The following is a 23,249-nucleotide window of genomic DNA, read 5'->3' on the forward strand; positions in this document are numbered from 1 at the left end:
AATAATGTATTAAATTTCAGACATCATTATTATCTCTGCTGGAAAACAACAATGAAAACATTTGAAAATCAGCCTAAGCTGCTTTGTTTCTGGTCTCCCAAAAAAAATCAGAACAGACCAACAAACCATATCAAGCTGATTGAAAGGACCAGCAAAGAACAGTTTTTATGTATCAGATTGTCTTACTTATCCTTTTAATTTTTCTAGCTTGGTTTTACACCAGTAGCTGCTCAAATCAACTGTCCTGAGAACCACAGAGTGACCGTGATGTTGTTTCATCTTCTCTTCATTTCATTGATTTGCTCAGGTAAATCATCTTTCACATTTGCACGCTTATAGTTGAGGTCAAAAGTTTACATTCCCCTTTCAGTATCTGGAAAATGGTAATTATTTAATCATACAAAATGCATGTTATTGTTTATTAAGTACTGATATGAATAAGGTGTTTCACATAAAAGATGTTTACATATAGTCCACAAGAGAAAATAATAGTTGAATTTATAAAAATGACCCTGTTCAAAGGTTTACATGTAGTATGTTCTTACCTGAATGATCCACAGCTGTGTTTTTTTGTTTAGTAATAGTTGTTCATGAGTCCCTTGTTGGTCATGAACAGTTAAACTGCTCTTCAGTAAAATCCTTTAGGTCCCACGAATTCTTTGTTTTTTCAGCATTTTTGTGTATTTGAACCATTTCCAACAATGATTGTATGATTTTGAGATCCATCTTTTCACACTGAGGACAACTGAGGGACTCACATGCAACTATAACAGAAGGTTCAAAGAAGGTTCAAACGCTCACTGATGCTGCAGAAAAAAAACGATGCATTAAGAGCCGGAGGGTGAAAACTTTTGAACGCAATGAAGATGTGTGCATTTTTCTTATTTTGCCTCAATATCATATTTTTTCATTTAGTACTGCTCTTCAGAGGCTACAGAAGATACTTACATGTTTCCCAGAAGACAAAATAAGTTAAATTTACCCTAATATTTAAATTCAAAAAGTTTTCACCCCCCAGCTCTTAATGCATGTTTTTTCCTTCTGAAGCATCAGTGAGTGTTTGAACCTTCTTTAATAGTTGCATTTGAGTCCCTCAGTTGTCCTGAGTGTGAAAAGATGAATCTCAAAATCATACAGTCAGTGTTGGAAAGGGTTCCAACACACAAAAAATGCTGGAAAACCAAAGAATTTGTGAAACCAGAAGGATTTTTCGGAAGAACAGCAGGCAGTTTGACGGTTCAGGACAAACAAGGCACTCATGAACAACTATCACTAAACAAAAAAACACAGCTGTGGATCATTCAGGTAACAACACAGTATTAAGAATCAAGGGGTCATTTTTATAAATTCAGCTATTATTTTCTCTTGTGGACTATATGTAAACATCTTTTATGTGAAATGTCTTATTCAGGTCAGTACTAATAATCTTGCATTTTGTATGATCCCTCTTATTTCGGTGAAACAATGAACATTTTGCAGATTCTGAAATGGGGTTGAAAACTTTTGACCTCAACTGTACATATGTACAAAGTTGATGTAATCACTGAATATTTAAACTAATTGGTTTTATTGTTTTTTTTTCTGTTATTATACAAACTGTTCTGTATTTTAATGCAAAAAAAGTATACAGTATAAATACCATTTATTTATTGACAAGATGGTCAGGTCTTCATCCTGTTTTGAGTTTATTTTGCTATTGAACTGACTGGCTGTCATTCTCTAACTTATTACCAGGCTGCTTAGCAAATCAATAGGCATGAAATATTGATGTGAGTTGAGAGTGAGTTGTCTTTTTTGAGAAGAAAGTGCAGATTGATATAAGAGAAACTAGAAAACTGTAGGAAGCCTTAGGCTCACTGTGGGAATATCTATACTCTACATCTGTACAAAATAAATTTGAAACTGATGATTTGACAGGGCTGTCAGTGGAGAGCTATGGAAAAGACTTCATCACGGCATTCCCAGAAAACATCGCCTACTACCATCCACAGGAGTCCTCCAACACGCTCCAAATAACTGCTTTCTACAGCGACACCTCCGTCTCAATCACCATCAACTACATAAACGTATATAATGAAAAACTACAATCTGGGCAGACTAAAATCGTGCATTTTCCCAAATACATCGAACAATATCAGTATACAAACTCCACACTTTTTGTCCGAGTTACCAGCACTGAAAAGATAGTGGTGCTTTGGCTCAGTCAGCGTGGGGATAGCGTGCAGTCCAACGTCGTTCAACCTGTAAATAATCTCGGAAAGTGGTATAAAATCCCATTTATTAATTACAATCAGATGATGGCATCCTTGTACAATATGTCAGATCAGTTAGCTCCAGACTACTGGAGATACAGCTCGTTCAGGCTAATCATTATCAACGCCATAAAAGCTGTGAGCTTAATTACCATCCAAAGTTTCAGCACTGACGGTCGAAAAGATTTTAACATTACCCTCAGGCCTTACGAACTTCACCAGTTCCAAACTAACGGTTCGGAGATTCATTTGCACTCTAATGGCACCGTGGCTGTGCTGTTAACCCACCCGTGTGTGGAAACTATCGGATGTGATTGCAATATGGTGGTGAGCCACATTCTCCCTCGAGGTCTGTGGGGTGAGACGTTTGTTGTGCCGTCGGTGAAGAACCTGAGTACAGCTTGGCTGCAAGTGTCTACCACAACTAACGTAATGCACAAAGGCAGGAATATAAAAACTCAGATTTACAATTCGTCAGAGCTAATTCCCTTACTGGACCTCAAAAGTGCTTCTCAGTTCATCAGTGCAGCTAATGATGTGTCTATCAGACTTATCAGTCCAGGCCTCGTCATAGAACTCATGCCGGAAAACATGTTCGCCGCTTGTTTTTTTGTTCAGATGAACTCGACAGAAGGTGAAGCTGTTATCATAGCTGAAGCCAGTAAGAAAATTGTGTATATAGACACCAATTTGCTTTCATCCACTGACTGGAAACCCATTCCCAATTCAAACTACTCTTCAATATCCGTGTCGCTCAGTGGAACGCATGTCATCTGGCATCCAACCTCCAAGATTGGAGTCTACATGTTTGAGAAGATGAAGAGTGGAATTCCTTACGGAAGCCCAGCTATCATTTTAAATGAAAAACCAGGTAAAATTATACTTTTTTTTTTTTTTTATTATGGAGTAAATTAAAGTCAATATGAAATAATATTTACAACCTATTTTACTTCCATTTTAGGAAGGATTTAATTTTATTTGGTTTATGAAATCAGAAATTGATTGAATTGGCAAAATTAGGATATTATCGAATGTCTGAGTTGACATGAAATTCAACTGCAATATTTTTCAAATAATATGCATAAGATAAATGCATAAAAATGCATAACATAAAGTTTAAAACTGGTATGTTTTAAAAAGAAGTCTATACTTTTATTCAGCTAGGATGCATTAAACTGATTGCTATATTTAATATACTTAAAATAAATCCATAAAATACAGTTGAAAACTAGTGTGTTTCAAAAAGAAATCCATACTTTTATTCAGCAAAGATGCATTCAACTGATTGCTATATTTTAAAAAATAATATGCATAAAATAAATGCATAAAATACAGTTTAAAAGTGGTATGTTTTAAAAAGAAATCTTTTATTCAGCAAGGATGCATTAAATTGATTGCTATTTAAAAAAAAAAAAAATGTGCATAAATGCATAAAAATGCATAAAATAGAGTTTAACACTGGTATGTTTTAAAAAGAAATCCATACTTTTATTCAGCAAAGATGCATTCAACTGATTGCTATATTTTAAAAAATAATATGCATAAAATAAATGCATAAAATACAGTTTAAAAGTGGTATGTTTTAAAAAGAAATCTTTTATTCAGCAAGGATGCATTAAATTGATTGCTATTTAAAAAAAAAAAAAATGTGCATAAATGCATAAAAATGCATAAAATAGAGTTTAACACTGGTATGTTTTAAAAAGAAATCCATACTTTTATTCAGCAAGGATGCATTAAACTGATTGCTATATTTAATATGCTTAAAATAAATGCATAAAATACACTTGAAAAGTAGTGTGTTTTAAAAAGAAATCTATATTTTTATTCAGCAAGGATACATTCAACTGATTGCTATATTTAAAAAAAAATGCATAAAAAATCCATAAAATAGAATTTAAAACTGGTATGTTTTAAAAATAAATCTGTACTTTTATTCAGCAAGGATGCATTAAATTGATTGCTATATTTTTTAAAATAATATGCATAAAATAAATGCATAAAATACAGTTTAAAACTGGTATGTTTTAAAAAGAAATCCATACTTTTATTCAGCAAGGATGCATTAAACCGATTGCTATACTTCATATGCTTAAAATAATATGCATAAAAAGCATAAAATACAGTTGAAAACTGGTGTGTTTGAAAAACAAATCCATACTTTTATTCAGCAAGGATGCATTAAATTGATTGTTATATTTTTTAAAAATAATAAATGCATAAAATACAGTAGAAAGCTGGTATGTCTTAAAAAGAAATCCACAGGATGCCTTCAATTGCTATTCTTTAAAGAATTCTAAAAACAAAATGGATTATTAAACAGCACAACTGTTTTCAAAAAGAAATGTTTATTGAGCAGCCAATCAGTGTATTAGAATGATTTCTGAAGGATCATGTGACAGTAATGCCTGATGAAAATTCAGCTTTGCCATGACAGAAATTAATTACATTTTAAAATATATTAAATTAGAAAAACGTTATTTTAAGTAATAATATTAGCAAGTAATATTAATATTGCAGTATTACTGTTTCTACTGTGTTTTGATCAAATACTGTAAATGCTGCCTTGGTGTGCATATGTGACTTTTTTCAAAAACAATAAAAATATTTTTGGAGCTTGACAATAAAAATCAGCGTCCACTTTTATTGTATGGAAATGACTAGCATCTGTCACTGACATTTCCTTATGAACTTGTATCACAAATGTTCTTTGAATTTTTTTCATTCACTTTGACTTCATGCTGAAATTGCCAGTGCAATTTGTAAATGTGTGAACGTATGTTTTTGTGCTCACAGATCGTGATGGCTGTGTGGCAGATTCTTCATATTATAAAACCAATACTACTGTCATGACATGGCCCGAGTCCCATCATTACTGCTTAAATATGTCTTACCAGCTGATCACACCAAGCAGCGAAAAGGCCCAGAATGAGATGACCAACTTTCTGCAAAGCAACACAGTTCCCGGGTACCTCTGGATCGGTCTACGACGCAGTCGGCTCACATCAGAGTGGTCCTGGCAGATAAGCAATGACAGCGAATACAGCGTGAACTACACAAAGTGGGCCGTTGGGCATCCAAATAAGCCCTGGAAAGCTTTGTGCGCTTCTGTGTCCCAAGACGCTAACCAGGAGTTTTCCTGGAAGAGTGTGCCCTGCTGCGCAAAGCTGAGGCCCTTCTGCTACAAAGAGGCCAAATACTTTAATCATATAACCTTTGATACACTATATGATCATTTTAGCATGATCGTTTAATCATGGTTCTTGGTAAAATTAATCTAATTGCTTAATTATAGAAAAGCTTCTGTATTTTTGATGTTTTTATGTGCATAATATAAAGTGACATTCAGTCTTCTGAAAACACAATAAAAGTATATTAGTTGTATATAATATTTTATGGCTTCACATACTGTTATTGCGCAAAAACAAAAACTGAATAGCCTCTCAAATAGGATAACTGTCAAAACTTCAATGTCAGATGGTGATCTGAAGTGAAGCCAAATTAAGTGAAACTAGCTCCTATTGTGGTTGAATACAAGCACAAGATCTCAGTGTTCTTAAAAATCATTTGAGACTTGAAGATCAAGTCTATTTGGCTTGATTCTCCTGCATTTTGGGTGTGTTTACCTCAGGCTGACGTCTTTCAGCTCACCATCGCCTCCATGCTGTCATGTCATTTAGACAAATCGGGTTTTAACATTTTAATTGCACACAACTATATACATAATCAGGTAACATTTCGTATTTTATTAAATCATAGATGTGGTTTTGCTTGTAATTTTGGATCACTTGTGCTGCTTTACAAATTTAGCTGTTCTCAATAAATTTAGGATGTTTCACATTCATAATTTGTCCTAAGTTATTTTTATTATTAATTAAAATATTATTATGTTTTTTTTTTCTTCATTATTTACTCTATTGCGTCCTATCCATATAGGACTAGTTTGTGTTTTAAGGCGTATGTTCATCATAGATGTGAACTGTTAACGCTTTTTCATCAGCGTTGTGTTGTTTTTGCACTGAACAGCCGTGTGGCAAAACCGTTAAAACTGTTGTAACAACAGTTACAGTCTGCCGGATGTGCTGTATGGCATTTTAATGGTAGGAATTCAATAGTGTAATTTTGCGGTGTGAACAACATTTTATTAAATAAAAACGTGCTTAAGTGTTTTGTGTAACCAGGATTCTATGCAAATCTGAGGGAAAATCAAGCCTTTTGAAAGTCAAATGTATCTACAACTAAAATACGTGCAAAGAGCTGGTTTTTGGAGAGAAGAAAACTACTGACCAAGACAGCAGGTAAGAGATTTTGCTGTAGTTAGAGGTGTAGCATAGCAGATGACTTGTGTGGATAATATTGTAGGAGATCTTTAAATGATGTAGAATATATACAGTGTTGGGAAGGTTACTTTGGAAATGTAATAGGTTACAGATTACAAGTTACTTGATTTAAAATGTAATAAGTACTGTAACTTTTCAATTACTTTATAAAATTAATGTAACATTACTTTTAATTACTTTTTGAATACTTTCTAATATTTTCAACTGTTAATCATTTTGAAACATTTAAACCAGGCAGAGTTAACATTACAGTAGCACCAAACACTGATTACTGTCAGACTTTCAAAATCCTTCATCACTTGAATTAAGATTATAATAATTAAGGGATAACATACATCTTTATTTTGCGATAACAACTGGCTACATTGCCAACAACATTATCCCACTTATTACACAGCTGCTTGATAGATTATTTAGATGTTTTGTGTCAAAATAATTAAACACGAAACACTGATCTATGTTGAAATATTTGAACACAAAACTTCCATGAAGAAATCGGTTGCTAGCAAATGGCAAGTTCAAACTAGACATTTTAGGCATACGGCGCAGTCATACTACTTTTCTGACACAACATTTCACCACATAAATAATTAAGGAAGTAGCACTAGTTTGTTAGTTATCTTATAATCCATTACAGTGTACAAAAATAAATAAACAAATAAATAAATGGCAGCAGCTGCATTTGTATGAAACAACAGAGCAAGTCCACGATACCAGGATGAAAGAATTAAGAAACTGTCCACATAATATTGAATTAAGCTTTAATATTTTATTAGCTAACCAAACACAAAGCTTTAATTGAAACTTATTTTTGGGGGGCTTTTTATGCCTTTTATTGTGATAGGACAGTAGAGAGATGACAGGGAAGAGCTGGGAGGAGAGAGGGGAGCGGGATCGGCAAAAGAGCTCGAGACGGGAATCAAACTCGGGTTCTAACATCTAACAATGCCTTGGAAAAAACAATCTTAAAAAACAGTTTATGCATAAACCCACATAGGAAATAAAACAGTTATCAAATAAGCATTCTGTGTCCTAAACTCCTGAAACATTGGTGTCTCATTTTAGAGCAGTCAATGCAATTTACAAAAGAAGTCAGTTAAATCTGTAAGTAGGGGTGGGTGTGTGGAAAAATTCAGATGTAATCCCCTTTGTAATCACTGGCATTTTTCAAAAGTAACTGTAATTTAATTACACATTTTTTCTCAGTAAATGTAACTAATTATAATTACATTTATTTTGTAATTAAATTACGTAATTTCGTTACATGTAACTAGTTACTCCCCAACACTGTATATATATATATATATATGGGTAGTTGACAAATAGACAGTAAATAGACTATCTACTGAACTGTACCATAAATTTGTCCTATGGTGTGACATGAGAAGAAGAAAAAAACTCTTAATAATATATAAATAGCTTAAGCAATATTTATCTTCATTGTTAGACACTTATTTTCATTTAGTGTTATTTATTAAATATGAAATTGTAATTAACAACATTTTTTCCCCATAACTTGTTGGACAATTTCTATATGGCTACTCTTTTTAAGGCATCATTTTTATTCTGTGTACTTTCTGCATCGTTCTTGTAGGATCTCCTCCCTTCTGGTGGATCCCTGTTAATTTTCTGTCTATATTTCCGTGTCCTCACTCTTCCACAAATTTCTCTTTCTCAGTTCTTTCTGTTTTAACAACAAAATATCACATTTTATACTTATTTTCATGACACTTTATAATACAAGTTTTCTGCAAAAGCACCAGGTAAATAATTTAATTAATGTAATTATTGCATGTAAGAACACTGACAATGAGCAAAAAAGAATAAAAAGGAGTTAAACAAATTTTATTTAATTATTTAAAATGCTTCTTAAAAAGGACCTTGTCCTCTGGTGTGATGGCGTCACACCATAGGACATTTCAGCCTTTTGTGTCAATTAATGACCTTGCAGTTAGCAAGACACATTTGCATAATTTTCCATGATTATGTAGTTTAACATACAGTTTTTAACATATTTTTACAGTTTTTAAAAATATAATTTAGAGGTGTCACAGCAAAGGACAACAAAACGTAACAATTTTGTAGTTGTTCCGAAAAAGGTAAATATTTGTACAATTCTGAGATAAAAATTGACCATGTGCACATCATGCCTGACAGGGGGCTTCAGTAACATGACCTTGAATGGGGTCCTTCAACTAATTAAAGTTTTCTCTGAATTGGCCGATTTAAAATCAGGATATGGCGTCACACCAGAGGACAAAATGTATCAAGTTCCTAGGCTTTCAGAAATATGCAAAATTATTGCCGTTTACTAAAATAGACACTTGTGCAATTATGTCGGAGGTATTAACATTTTAACATTTATAACGTTTACAGAAGTTGTAATTTATTGAACCATGCTTGAGACATTCACACCATAGGACAATTTTGACATTTGGCTTAAAAATCGAATAAGACTGCAGCTTTTATAGAAACAGGTCCATGTGGGACAAAGAAATATTTAACAATTCACTGCATTTTAAATATCGACAATATTAATTGTATTAATTTTTATCTTATATATTTAGATGCCTTGTGCAGAGAAAATCTTAAGATGTCCTGATCATATGTAAAAACAATCAGAAGTTCTCTGAATGACTAATTAGCACTTTAAAACTTTTAAAACTTCTCCTATGAGTGTCTGAATTTATAATTCAGTGTAGACAGTTTGCCTAGATTGTGTCCATGGTGTAAAAATGAGGGGCTTGAGCAGGGTTGCCAGGTTTTCACAACAAAACCCGCCCAATTGCTACTCAAAACTAGTCCAAATCAATTGTGTTTCAAGGGATATCCCTTGTTAAAAATCGCATTCAGGGGGGTAAAATAAAAATTTTTTGGTGGGGTTTCCCTGGTCAAATTTGCATTCCAGAGGCTAAATATCATGTTATTGGGGTCGTTTCAACCAGTGGACATGAAAATCAGCCAGCGGCAATAGTGTTAAAATTGCCCAATTATGCGGGAAAACCATGGACTTGGCAACACTGGGGTTGAGAGTTGAAAGTGAGTGTGTGGATGGTTATTATAACCGTCTTTGGACCGTCTTTTTTCCTCTCACTGTGACACTTTACAAAGTTATGAAATTATTATTTTGGTTTATTCTATTTTTGGGGGCTTATGTTTGTTTGCTACCATATCAACACTGCTTCGGCGCTGGCTACGGCTATGGTTAAATGTAATTAAAATATTCTATTCATCTATACACTCAAAAAATATTTTTTGTCTCTTCTTCCAGTGCTAGTGCACAAAGGAATTTACAGCCATAATCATGTTTGTTTTTCTGCTGATCGCATCAATGTTTCGCCAAGGTAAGGGAAGAACTTTTACTATCCTCTATAACAGCAGTTTGGATAAAAACGAATAGGCCTAAATGTAAATGAAACTAATTATTTACTGATCTGGTAATTTGGCTGCAATTTTTTTTAAGTTATACACAAACCAATGTGTGTGTTTGATTTCATGCTTATGTTTAATGAACATTTTTATTTAAGGTCTTACAGTAGTGAGCTATGGAGACAACTTTATAACTGCCTTCCCAGAGAACCTTGGTTTCTTCTATCCGTCTGAAACAATGAACTATCTGAGAGTCACAGCCCTTCATAATAACACTAACTTCAAAGTCTTCTACAAAAACACACAGAGAGACCTTCAAATTCCAGTGTCAGGGCAAACCATGAGTGTTATATTTTCAAGGTCTGACGTAAGTCAACTGGGGTCCTCAAGTTTATCTATCAGAATTACCAGTGACAAGAACATCACAGTGGTTTCTTTAAGTCGCCGGGCAGGCAGCACTCAGTCCTATGTCGTTCAGCCAACGGTAAATCTCGGCACAAACTATTTGATCCCTTTGTTGGATTACCCAAGGTATCTTGAATCATTTAACCTATCTAGGATTGTCAGTACAACCATGAGATACAGCTCAATCAAGTTACTTGTTATCAATGCAGCGGACAGTCAAAACAGCGTCACTATAGTCAAGCAAACATCAGCAGGTGTTCAAGAAGAGACATTCGATATCGATTCCTACGAGCTGTACCAGCTTCAGACCAACGGTTCTATTTTGAGGGTCAAATCTAGCAAAGAAGTCGCTGTGATATTGACCCACCCGTGTTTAGAGACTGGGGGCTGTAACTGTAACATGGTAGTGAATCAGATTCTTCCCACAAAGTTTCAGGGTCAGAGCTTTATCGTACCTTCCAACTTCAATGTTTCCGAGACCAAGTTACTTATGCTTTCAGAAAACACTTCCTCGCTATTTCACAATGGTAACACGTTACAGGCTACTCCTTCAACGCTTCTGCCATTTCCAGACCTGCAGAAATCCCAACTGATAAATGCTACAGAGCAAGTCTCCCTCAGACTTATCAGTCCAGGCCTCATTGTGGAGTTGATCCCAGAAACCATGTTTTTTGCTTGCTACCTGCTGCAGTTTGATAAACCAAATGGCATGGCTTTGGTGATCGCTGAAACAGACAGCAAAGATGATGTGCGCACACATGCAGGTTTGCTCTCAGCTTCTAACTGGACTGCAGTTGCTGGCACAAACTACTCCTCGGTTGTTGTAACTATACCAAGTTTTATTGCCACAATCTGGCATCCCACATCAAGGATTGGCGTTTATATGCTGGAACAAATGCCTGCAAAAGTAATGTTTGGAGGCCCGGCTGTACCAATCAGTCAAAAACCAGGTAAAAGATCTCATCTGAATCTATCTATCTATCTATCTATCTATATACAGTATCTATCTCTCTGTCTGTCTGTCCCTCCGTCGGTCCGTCTGTCCATATATCTATCTATCTATCAGTCTGTGTCTGTGTCTATCTATCTATCTATCTATCTATCTATCTATCTATCTATCTATCTATCTATCTATCTATCTATCTATCTGTCTGTCTGTCTGTCTGTCCCTCCGTCCATATATCTGTCAGTCTGTCTGTGTCTGCCTGTCTGTATCTGCCTATCTGCCTATCTATCTATCTATCTATCTATCTTATCTATCTGTCTGTCTGTCTGTCTGTCTGTCCCTCCGTCCATATATCTATCAGTCTGTCTGTCTGTGTCTGCCTGTCTGTATCTGTCTATCTATCTGTCTGTCTGTCTGTCTATCTATCTATCTATCTATCTATATACAGTATTTGCCTATCTATCTATCTATCTATCTATCTATCTATCTATCTATCTATCTATCTATCTATCTATCTATCTATCTATTTATCTATCTATCTATATACAGTATTTGCCTATCTATCTATCTATCTATCTATCTGCCTGTCTGTCTGTCTGTCTGTCCATCCGTCCATCCATCTGTCCATATATCTATCTATCTATCTGCCTATCTGTCTAGATTATTTCTGTTCCCTGTTTGACTTCTTGAATTCTATTTCAGGAACTGAACTAGAATTTAAAACAAAGAAATTCTCAATTTAATTCTAAGTGGTAAATAATTGTTCATTTGTTCATTTAGATCTTCATGGCTGTGTGGTAGTTCCTGGAGCATTTAGAATTGGTCATGACCCTCTGACTTGGGCAAAGTCTCATGAGTACTGCATCAATAAAGGATGTCAGTTTGCCTGTCCTGTAACTAAATCTGTCCATAATGACATGGCTGATAACTTGACCAAGGAGGATGGGGATGGCTGGATCGGTCTCCGCCGCAGTTTACTAACTACAGACTGGTACTGGCAGGAGGACGATGATCTCTCAACCTTTGTGAATTATGTTCACTGGGATGATGGGCATCCACTGGACCCTGTGAAGGGCTTATGTACGTCAGTGTCCCTTGACCCTAACAAGGATTTCAAATGGCAAAGTGCACGCTGCTGTGATAAAAAGAAGCCAGTCTGCTACAAAAGGCCAGCATACCTCAACCCTTCACTAGAATTGTTGCAAGCCAATGTTTTTTATTAGTGCTAATTAGTAATGCTATTCTTTAGGTTCATGAAGTTCATACCTGCATATCTAAGCTGTATCTTTGCAATGCCTTTATGTTAGATTTATTTTAGATACATGGTTATTAACATTTTGACATTATACCAAGCAGTTGCATTGATACCATGAATGTATGGTGACATTTTGAATTTAACTCAAATGGAAGCAGGAAGTAGATCTAGAACTTATGAATGTCACATCAACAGTAAAATGTATATCATCATTAAAATGAACAAAATATTAAAACCAATGTCCAACTTTTTTAAAGCGTGACATTTGGTCTCAATCATAAATTATAATGCATCATGTTTTTTTTTTGTTTGTTTAATTTGCATGCAGTCCTTATTTGTGCCTTATTAAGTATTTATTTTCGTAGTTGTTGTACAGTGTGGTAACATCTGCCGATTTTATGCTAAGAAGTTCATTATAGTGACTGATTAAATAGTTATTACCTAGCATACATATGTCTAAATAAAGCATGTAGTGACCAATTCCTGTATAACCTACTTCATATACCAAACTGCTGTACTCATTTTCCATAAAGAATATGTGAAAATCTGTGATCATGCATTTCATTGTGTGCAAACAGGTCCCCAGTAGACATTGTCTCAGCCCTGATGTGAACTGTATTTGACACCGCAGGACTGCATGAATCAAATGTATTCCTTGAGGAGTTTAATGACCCAAATATCCCCAGTTTATGACTTAAATTACTGTAATCATCCCTTACTGTCATTGCTCTGTATCCTTAACCTAAACCAGGTAGGCCTATAACTGTTGAAAACTATACAATCTAAGATACTGTTTGATTAAATGAACAATTTCATAAAACAGAAAATTCTACTAGTAGTATGCAAATATGCCATTTTTATGTTCCCTTGTATAACACCTTCTCATTATGTTTGAGTGCTTTTTGTAGGTGCAAATTATGCATTCTCCTAAATGCAAATTCTCATTAACCAAGGCTGGATAGATGTGGGTGTTTTATAAAAGCACTAATCTGTTGAAAAGCTACTTTCCTAATATGAATGTAACACAACTGACATACTGTACATTAAGGCTACCGATGGCTGAATAGTGAAGATTAAGATTTGGTCCAGTTGCAATGTTTCGTTGTACGGATGCAATGATCCATGTGTGTTCCTAGATCCTTTTTACTGGGGCAAGAAGATGCGTCTTTTAAGAACATTTACTTTTAAACTGTAATATATTAGGCTATATATAAGTTTAAGATGATGATGCATGATTAAAAGCAGGGTAGGTGATGCTGCTAAAAGCTTCTTCACATCCTGATAGCAATCAATAAGGTAAGTGGTCTAAATGCATATTTATATGTATCTATATCCTCTGTGGAAGGAACAGGACCATAAAATGTTTGTCTAATCACATCCCTCGGGCCATGGCTACGATAGGCTGTCCCACCTGCGTGTCAATGTATGTATTAGCATACCTCCGATTTGCAGGGAGGCTTTTAAAGCTAGTTGCTATTGCAAAATCGCCTTTTGGGGAAATAAACAGAAATATTTGCAAATTTAGTTGTTATAGCACGAACTATTCAGTTACTATTCAGGTAAACTGGTTTGTAAAAAAAAAGTCTTAAATAGTTTGGGATCACTTTGATTCATTGAGACAGTTCACTCGTACTAAATCGGCTGTGACAAGTTCCTGATTCTGAACGCTGGGTGGCGCTGTGTTCTAATAAATGACTCATTGATGTTCTAAACTGTTACAACGGCTCTTTTAACAGGAGCAGCAGAAATGTAAAAAATTAATTTGACTAAAAGTTTGAGAGCTTAAAGGGAATATCCTCATGCCATATGTGGTCATTGCTTGAGCAATAATTGCCTGCTAATTATTGCTCTAAATATTACATAACAGTTCATATATAAGTATAAGTAAAAAAAAACAAAAAAAAACAAAAATAATATTAACAGGCAGAATCCATAACTTAATTATTTTATATGTAAGTGACGTTTTCTTTGGTTATGTTTCGGTTTGGTAATGTGAAAAAATAAAACGCCCTCAAAACTACACTTCCCATGAACACGTGCGGCACTTTACGGCATGTTGTCACATTACGAGCAGCTGACGTCACACGCTGTTACATGTGGATAAGCGATTTGTAGCATAACAGTTTAATTTCTTCAACTGTGTAGATTTGGTTACGGTTTATTCGGTGTTTTAGAAAGACTGTCGAATCTCAGCGACCACAGTTCATTCATATGGAACGACAAAAGCCCGCAGTTAGTAGAAGAACAGCTGCAGATATCTGAACTTGTTAACGTTAGCCAGATCGCTACTTTAGCAAAGGAAGGGAAAGTAAGTTTGCGATACATTTATTGTGCTGTTTTTAAATTATTAAATGTGTATTTTAAATATACGAGTACATTTTGTAATAAACTGTATTTATTTTTAATATGTAAATGACAAACGTAACCCTAGCTGTCATGTATGAAAATCACCCCTGTTTAGAGTAAGCTGCCACAAAATTTTAATTTAACAATTAAATATAAATATATTTTTACACTATTTTAATTGGACCTGGGGTCTTTGGAACCAACGTACAAAATAGTTGGTAAACACGCTTTATGAATTGGGCGTATACTAGTACAGTTATAGATGTTTTGGGGAGATGTTTTTGCAAAACAACCTACATATACACAGTCATTAATTTTGCCTTTCATTCTGTTTGTTTCCACAGGCGAAGGCTACATGACATGGAAAACTACAGAAAAGCACGCACAGTCGAACAGCCCTGCCCGTGTCCGTTCCCCGACCTTCCCAGCGACACTCCAGAAGTTCGAGTGAAGGATGGCAGCAAAATCCGCAACCTCATGAGGTTTGCTTTAAGCCGCATGGAGGAGAAAACAGCCTCGGCAGATCACCCAGGCCCTCATGAAGGCTCAGAGGTGAGCGTTGGGTCGGGGGAAAATCTGTGCCGCCAAATCGTGTTCACGGGTGTGGGTCCGAGCGTGGCTAAAGCCATCACGTGCGTGGAGATCATGAAACGGCGTGTACATGGCCTACACCAGCACACCAAGCTGGTCTATCGCACAGTTCAGGAGGTCTGGGAGCCCCTGGAGCCTGAGGCCGGGTTGGACAGTCTCACAGTCAGCAGAAATGTACCCAGTATATGGGTTCTGCTCTCAAGAGACTCACTTGATAAGAACCAGGCAGGTTACCAGGCACCAGGTTCTTTTGATGCTTTGTGGGCTCAGGCTCTCAAAGAGGAAGCGGCAACTCTGAAACATGGACAGAGAAGGAAGAGGGGAGGAACAGGTGCTGGAAGGACAGAGGGGGCTGGGAGAGGAAAGGGTCCACGCAAGCACCCGGGCCGACCTGGAGAACCACGTAAACCTTTAGGTCATGCTGGGGGTGGGCAGGATTGAATCAGTGTTGCAACTTGCTGCTGGTGCTTGGTTCAGTAGTTTGCCTTTTGAAGTGTCATATCTTGAGAATGTCTGTCATAAAAATGAGAGTTTAAAAGGGTGATATGTGACAAGTCCCTTTATAGTTCACCTAAAAATTTTATTATTTCATTATTTTTCACCCTTAACTGTTTCTTTAAATAAAAAAGGCTGACTTCAGAAAAGTCTTACTTAAATTTCCCTATTGAATTTTTTCTGTTTTTATGCAACAGAGTGTTTTTCCGATAAAACGTGCAAAAACGAATTACTGTATTTTTAGAGGTGTCTTGATTATATACACTACTAGTCAAAAGTTTTTGAACAGTAAGATTTTGAATTTTTATTTATTTATTTATTTATTTATAAAGAATTCTCTTCTGCTCACCAAGCCTACATTTATTTGATTCAAAATACAGCAAAAGCAGTAATATTGTGAAATATTTTTACTATTTAAAAATAATGTCTTTCTATTTGAATATATTTTGAAATGTAATTTATTCCTGTGATCAAAGCTACATTTTCAGCATCATTACTCCAGTCTTCAGTTTCATATGATCCTTCAGAAATCATTCCAATATGCTCATTTGCTGTTAAAGAAACTATTATTATTATTATCAATATTTAAAACATTTTTTTTCAGGATTCTTTGATGAATAAAAACATCCAAAGTTCATCATTTACATGAAATAAAAAACTTTTGTATCATTATACACTATACACTTCAAATACTTGGATTTATTGATTTATTTTTTGGGAAAGAAATTATAGAAATGAATTAGGGCTGCATGATAAATCAAATGCGATTTGGAGGTGCGTTTAGTCAGTAAAGCCGGTACTTTGATTAGTAGTAAATCTCCATCACGTGCGTTCAGCTGGAGTGGCAATTAACCCACAGAGCCGCAAAATCACGCTCATAATCTAATGCGATTCATCTGAGATTATGAGCGTGATTTTGCATAGCTTGTCAGTGACTTACGCCTTGTTTATTGGTTTTGCTGTACTTTCGATCAAATAAATGCAGGCTTGGTGAGCGGAAGAGACTTCTTTGAAAAACATTAAAAATCTCACTGTTCAAAAACTTTTGACTGATAGTGTATATACAGATTTTTTTCAGCATATATGGTATAAATTGTTTAAAAAATTGTGCTAGAAATATATTGAATTGTTCAGATTGGTGATCATATCTAATCACTTTTGATTTTTTTCAAGAAGCAATTCAAACCATTTTGAAGTAAACAAATGGCTTTTGTTTTATATTCTTGCAGATCTGATTAACAGACTAAGTGTTAGGCAATGTTTTTAATATCAGAAGAATGAAAGTAGGCCTATGTCATGTTGTGGTACTGAACTCTCCATCATTTTATGCAAAGGAAAAGGAAATTGCGTATTTTGAATACCAAATACGTCAGAAAATACACAAATTTGGGCTCTAAGGGTTGTGACCAAAGGCCAGTGTTTTTATATGGCACAGCTGAAAGTCTGAAACCATGCAGATTGGGTGTTGTTTGTTGATATATAGTTCAGTTGGAAAACATTTGTTCAGCTTTTAGGCATATCAGCAGCAGTGAAAAAACCTGAAATGAACTTCATGTTTTCCAAGACTTTAGAGAAATAAGGAGACTTAGGTGATATATTCGTTAAGAAATTTCTATTTTGTAAAATTCAGGAAAAATTCAAAAGGAATTCAAAGAATGTAAATGAAGGTTGTGATGTGTAGTTACAAACAATTATCAGTTCTGTGGCTGATGAAATTGTAACACCTCTTTTCCTTTGAGGAAAATTGACTGTTTTGGAACTGAATTATTTTGAGTGAATAAAGTGTCTTATTAAGATGTTAGTGAATTTCCGCATCTGTAATATGACAACTTGTTGATCTTGAGACACAAACCTTTCTAGACTCTTATGCAAAACCACATGGGGAGAAGAGAGTAAAGTTTTTGAATGTCAAATGTTGTTTTACTGTAAAAACAGAGAACACACTGCATATTCTGTTCGGATAGAGGAAGGGTGCTGACCACGATAAGGTAGGATGTTTTATCATTTGAGTCCATGAAGCAAACAATCTTTTTTCTACAGTTAGGTCATCTGTAAATATTTCTGAATGTTTTCCTTAGAAGTGGTATTTGGGATGCAGTTATAGCACCTACAGCACAATATTTAGAGTAGTGTTTTTCTTTAAAAGGGAATTTTTCTAATGCAAGCCTAAGAAGAAAGTTTGTAAAGTCTGTAGAAATATCAAGAATTTAAGCAAATGACAAATGAGTGGGAAAAAAAGTTTTCTTTCTTGTGGTTGCTGTTGATTAACTTCAATTTATGCATTTATATGAATTAATTAAAAAGCCTCCTAGATATTAGCTAGCATGAAATAATTATATTTGTAGTATTTAATGGACTTGTATGAAGTTCTAAAACCTTATTTTTTAGTATTTAATATGTGATTACTTAATGTTGCTCGACACAATATTATAGGCTGAAGAGTAAACTATTAATGTTGTTTATTATCGGGATTATGCTTTCTATATTCTTGATATAACTATAGTTTAAAAGAGGCAATTTATTATTTTTAAAAAAACTTTTTTTGCTTGTGAAATGCTAATTTAATCACAATCAATGACATTAGTCTCAACAGATGTACATCTGTATATATTTGAAAGAAATGTATATTTTTGTTTAGCAAGGATGCATTAAATTGATCAAAAGTGACGAATATTTATAAAGAAATTTGTTTCAAATATATGCTGTTCGTTTGAACTTTATATTCATCGAAACACTTCTGAAGGATAATGTGACTGAAGTAATGGCTGCTGAAAGTTCAGCTTTACAGGAATAAATATTTAATATTATTCCTAAATATTACTTTTTACCACATTCAACTCACCCTAAACTTAAAAAAGCCACTGCAAGTGAGTGACAGAACATATTGAAAGCAGGTATGTATTTTACATAGTCTTGTTTGACTAACTGTAAGAAGATCCTTCTCAGTGGAAAATATGGTTTACTGTTTGTTTGCATATGAATTTTGTTCAATAAACATATAGGATCAACTGCGCGTTTTTAAAAATAATTTGCCATTTACTCCACTTTTTGTCCCTTTTTTTTTTTTTTTGTTTTTTTTTTTTTTAAGCAGCTTCACTAGTCACACAAGGGGGAGCTGTATATGCTACACAAGCAGTCATGTTGGCTGTTCTGTTGACCATATTAATGTTTAGTCCAGGTAAATAATACACACAGACAAATCTATTATATATGTTCTGCATTATTTATATAAATACTAGGGATGCACCAATACCAATTTAAGATGGTAAACATCTTGAACAAAAGGTATTTGTTTGAATTTGTTTTAAAAAACTTCAAGTCAAGCTCCCTGCGAAGTGTCAATTGGCTTTTTTATTGATCATCTTTAAAAAACACTTTGATGTTCTGAAATTGGTCGATGCAATAATGGCAATATATTCAGAACATTGATGATGATATTGATACCAGATAAACAGGACAACAGAGTAGTATTGGTGCGTCTGTAGTGATTATCATTGGCTGAAAATAAGTTTGAAATTTTTAAATAGCAAAACCAACATAAATAGACTGTTGAACATTCACAGGGCTTTCAATGGACAGTCGTGGAACGAGTTTCATCACTGCATTCCCCGAGAATGTTGCTGTTTATTATCGAAAGACCTTTAGCCGATTCAAAATCACTGCCCTTCACCCAGACACTACGGTCAATGTCACCTATATGGCCAATGGCAACGTCAACACCAGTGAAACCCTCGACAAAGGAATTGTTTGGACCTTTAATTTGACAAAGGAGGTTGAAGAATCCCAGTTTGTGTCCTCCAATAAGGTTTTTCAAATCACCAGTAATAAAAACATCACAGTGGTTTCTGTAAGTGGATGGGAGGGGAGATTACAGTCTCACGTTGTCCAGCCTGATCAAAATCTGGGAACGATATATCTAGTGCCCTCTCTGAATTACACCAGAATAGCTGCGTCCTTTAACATTACCTCATCAGATGTCAAATTCCTTCCTTTTAGGGTGATGATTATCAATGCAGTGGACATGGACAACAGTGTCACCATCAAACGGGTAGATGAAAGAGGTCAGGGCCTGGAAGATACAATAAGCCTTGATCCTTACAATCTTCAGCAGATTGAGATTAATGAGACAGTGACAGAAATCCATGCAGATAAGAAAGTGGCTGTGATTTTGACCCATCCGTGTTTTGACAGCCAAAACTGCTCATGCAACATGGTTCTGAACCAGCTCCAACCCTCTGTGTTAAATATGACATTAGACAGATTCCCTGTGCCCCCCATCTTCAGCGTCAAACAGCTAATTGTGACAACAAATAAACCTGTTAAGGTCTGTCAAGGTTATTTTTTAAATTGTAGTGGTATTTGGGTGCAAAATTCTTCAGATATCCTGCCATCATTACCAAATTTTGTGAATAGGACCTCGCTTATTTCTACCACCATCAAAGTTTCCATCCGATTAGTCAGTCCTGGACTCATTCTAGACCTCATTCCACTAAGCAAGTTTTCTGGCTGCTATCTGGTTGACTTTAATTCCTCACAGAGTGGGGCCTTGGTGATTGCTAATAAATCCAGCATTGATGGTGTGCAAATGAACAATCAATCTTTGCCTTCACATATCAAATGGAGTGATATGAATGGCACAGAATACTCTTGGGCTCTAGTGATCGGAGAAAAGATAACCACAATCTGGCATCCTACTGCAAGAATTGCTGTGTATATGATAGAACGTTTGGAGTCTAACAATACCTATGGGAGCGCAGCACCAGTTATAAATATGGACCCAGGTGAGTGTTTGTGTTTAAACATTTGTGATGTTTAACCATAATTATATTCTATTTTATAATTGTATTTTGTGTTTATATATATATATATATATATATATATATATATATATATATATGATTTAGATTATATGTAGATTTATATTACATATATTTATATGTAACATGCATATATGTAAACAAACTTTTTATTTTGGTGTGATTAATTGCACTTAATCGATTTTACGAAATTGTGAATAATCACGATTAATCGCAATTAATTGATTTTACTACTATTTTTCTATCTATCTATCTATCTATCTATCTATCTGTCTATCTGTCTACCTGTCTGTCTGTCTGTCTGTCTGTCTCTCTGTATCTTTAGAATGGCTATGAAATCGATTAATCACGGCAAAATACTATATCAGTTATTCCGCTTTTATGTTTATTTCAATTTGTTACTTGCAGTTTGTAATTATTTGATGATTCTATCTATCTATCTCTTTAATATATCTCTATAAAATCGATTAATCATAATTAATCATGCCAAAATAAAATACTATTTCAGTTATTCCGCTTTCATGTTTATTTTAATTTGTTACTTGCAGTTTGTAATTATTTGATGATTCTGTCTCTCTCTCTCTCTCTCTATCTATCTGTCTATCTCTTCAATATATCTCTATAAAATTGATTAATCACGACTAATCACGCCAAAATAAAATACTATTTCAGTTATTCCACTTTCTTGTTTATTTCAGTTTCTTACTTGCATATTGTAATTATTTGATGATTTAGTTCTTTAAAATTTGATGTTTATTTCAGTTAAGATGGTTAACAAATAGAACTATTATGTAATACATGTATAATACATATATAAGCCATCTGTCTTCTGCTGTTGCTTTGCTTTAGCTTTTTTTATGTTTGAGTCATGAGTGCCAAATTATTAGCTATCTTTTTTTTTTTCTTTTTTTTAAACAAATTCTACCCCCCATTCTAGTGGCTGACAGAACCTGAATACCTAATAAGTGACTTATGTTTTTTTTTTTCTTCTTAAACCACTCATGTTTAATTCTAACTGAATAATGAATATTCGTTTGTGTCTGTTTAGATTCTCAAGGCTGTCTGGTGACTCCGGAGATGTTTGTACTTGGTGAAGAAGAAATGAACTGGTTCATGTCCCGACATTACTGCATGGAAAATGCTGATCTGTTTGCCAGGCTCAACGATAAAACCATCCAGGATAAGATGGTCTTAAACATGACACTCGAAGAACCCACGGAGGGCTGGATTAGTCTGCGCCGCAGCCTGTACTCAACAGACTGGTACTGGAAAACCGAGGACAGTTCCCCACCCAACGTGGGCTTCACCTACTGGGAGAGCGGACACCCTGAAAGCCCAGAGAAAGGCTTGTGTGCCTCGGTTTCTTTGGATCCCAACAAGAATTTTAAGTGGAAGAGTGCGCGCTGCTGTTCTAAAAAGAAACCGGTTTGCTATAAAAGCGCAAAATACTTTTAAAGACACCTCCAAAGATCAGTTCAGCTGAATTAATTTGCTTTCAGAATGGTGTATATGGATCAGTAGAGACTAAATTTATCTGTCTATATATAGTTATGCCCTTATATTATACTAGATTTAGAAATTATTATGTGGTGGGCAATGACATTGATCTAGCAATATCATTAGCAGTGAGAGGAAAACGTGTACTGCAAACCTTTTAGCTTAAATAAGACTATTAAATATTGGTGTGTAAGCTGAGATGCATTTTGAGGTGTATTTAATTGATTACAATTAAAGAATGTTAATAAAACCAAAATGAGTCCTGTAGACTTTTTTTATACAAAATAATGCAATAGGCTTTTAACCCTTTATTTAAAAAATGTTAATACTTTAACAGTCAAGTTACAGTCAAACAAGTTTAAACTGAATCGAATGTCATCACAAAATCTAAATTTACTATTTAATTTCTCACAGATGGTCTTTCTTTGATTCAGTGGTGCATGTTATTTAAAAAAATAAGAAACAAAAAATCAATGTTCGTCTTTGTAATTCTTTTTCAGCTGCCATTTCCAAGCCATATTTTATTTTCTAACCCCTCTATGGACCAGTATAGATTTTTTTTTTTAGTATTCAGTTGTTCTTGTTGGAGAAAAAATCCCAGTCTGTTGTTTTCCTTTTGGGTTGTAGGAAAAAAAAATCTGAAAGACTGGCAAAGTGGCAATTCATGTTGACTTAAGACGGTCAGTCAAGAAGACAGAAATGGTTATGACGTGTTTGACGTGTTTGGTGGAAGTAAATGCAAGTAATCAGTACTTATGTATTGGAACAGAAGATTCTAAATCTTTATATTTTCCATTGCACTGCTTTTTTCATTTTCATTTGCAGAACTTAATGAACAGATGAATGCATGAAGTTAGTTATGTTAGTTTGCATTCAAGTCACTCGGTGTTAAATGATCCACTCAGGTCAGACAAAGATGGAAGTCAGAGTCATATG

General features: G+C 34.7%; 4 protein-coding genes across 5 annotated transcripts; all 4 read left to right on the forward strand.

The window, feature by feature from the left end:
• Positions 1–217: 217 nt before the first annotated feature.
• On the forward strand, positions 218–5,506 carry LOC127178572 (IgGFc-binding protein-like). The gene is made up of 3 exons (XM_051131534.1): positions 218–307; positions 1,918–3,123; positions 5,049–5,506. The coding sequence occupies exons 1-3, from the start codon at positions 268–270 to the stop codon at positions 5,504–5,506; spliced, it is 1,704 nt and encodes a 567-aa protein (XP_050987491.1). The 5' UTR covers positions 218–267.
• A 773-nt stretch (positions 5,507–6,279) lies between these two features.
• On the forward strand, positions 6,280–13,114 carry LOC127178772 (uncharacterized). The gene is made up of 5 exons (XM_051131872.1): positions 6,280–6,352; positions 6,434–6,550; positions 9,864–9,936; positions 10,120–11,316; positions 12,093–13,114. The coding sequence occupies exons 3-5, from the start codon at positions 9,897–9,899 to the stop codon at positions 12,533–12,535; spliced, it is 1,680 nt and encodes a 559-aa protein (XP_050987829.1). The 5' UTR covers positions 6,280–6,352; positions 6,434–6,550; positions 9,864–9,896; the 3' UTR covers positions 12,536–13,114.
• A 1,517-nt stretch (positions 13,115–14,631) lies between these two features.
• rpp25l (ribonuclease P/MRP 25 subunit-like) lies at positions 14,632–19,027 on the forward strand. The gene is made up of 2 exons (XM_051132289.1): positions 14,632–14,875; positions 15,258–19,027. The coding sequence occupies exon 2, from the start codon at positions 15,274–15,276 to the stop codon at positions 15,943–15,945; it is 672 nt and encodes a 223-aa protein (XP_050988246.1). The 5' UTR covers positions 14,632–14,875; positions 15,258–15,273; the 3' UTR covers positions 15,946–19,027.
• Positions 17,917–22,522, forward strand: LOC127179038 (uncharacterized). Of its 2 annotated transcripts, none has more exons than XM_051132288.1 (4): positions 17,917–17,987; positions 19,088–19,177; positions 19,563–20,780; positions 21,865–22,522. In XM_051132288.1, the coding sequence occupies exons 2-4, from the start codon at positions 19,138–19,140 to the stop codon at positions 22,269–22,271; spliced, it is 1,665 nt and encodes a 554-aa protein (XP_050988245.1). In that variant the 5' UTR covers positions 17,917–17,987; positions 19,088–19,137; the 3' UTR covers positions 22,272–22,522. The 2 variants fall into 2 exon arrangements, with proteins under 2 accessions (XP_050988245.1, XP_050988244.1); XM_051132287.1 differs by having other exon boundaries at positions 17,932–17,987; positions 19,091–19,177.
• Positions 22,523–23,249: the final 727 nt, after the last annotated feature.

Source organism: Labeo rohita, chromosome 16 (genome assembly GCF_022985175.1).
Source record: "Labeo rohita strain BAU-BD-2019 chromosome 16, IGBB_LRoh.1.0, whole genome shotgun sequence".
NCBI classification, from domain to species: domain Eukaryota; kingdom Metazoa; phylum Chordata; class Actinopteri; order Cypriniformes; family Cyprinidae; genus Labeo; species Labeo rohita.

Excerpts from the sequence above, each read along its gene's own strand:
- LOC127178572 (XM_051131534.1), top strand. The coding sequence starts at position 268 with ATGTTGTTTCATCTTCTCTTCATTTCATTGATTTGCTCAG. Across the intron at positions 308-1,917 it reads CATTTCATTGATTTGCTCAG|GGCTGTCAGTGGAGAGCTAT; the intron begins GTAAATCATCTT and ends ATGATTTGACAG. Across the intron at positions 3,124-5,048 it reads CATTTTAAATGAAAAACCAG|ATCGTGATGGCTGTGTGGCA; the intron begins GTAAAATTATAC and ends TTGTGCTCACAG.
- LOC127178772 (XM_051131872.1), top strand. The coding sequence starts at position 9,897 with ATGTTTGTTTTTCTGCTGATCGCATCAATGTTTCGCCAAG. Across the intron at positions 9,937-10,119 it reads CGCATCAATGTTTCGCCAAG|GTCTTACAGTAGTGAGCTAT; the intron begins GTAAGGGAAGAA and ends TTTTTATTTAAG. Across the intron at positions 11,317-12,092 it reads ACCAATCAGTCAAAAACCAG|ATCTTCATGGCTGTGTGGTA; the intron begins GTAAAAGATCTC and ends TTGTTCATTTAG.
- rpp25l (XM_051132289.1), top strand. The coding sequence starts at position 15,274 with ATGGAAAACTACAGAAAAGCACGCACAGTCGAACAGCCCTGCCCGTGT.
- LOC127179038 (XM_051132288.1), top strand. The coding sequence starts at position 19,138 with ATGTTGGCTGTTCTGTTGACCATATTAATGTTTAGTCCAG. Across the intron at positions 19,178-19,562 it reads CATATTAATGTTTAGTCCAG|GGCTTTCAATGGACAGTCGT; the intron begins GTAAATAATACA and ends GAACATTCACAG. Across the intron at positions 20,781-21,864 it reads AGTTATAAATATGGACCCAG|ATTCTCAAGGCTGTCTGGTG; the intron begins GTGAGTGTTTGT and ends GTGTCTGTTTAG.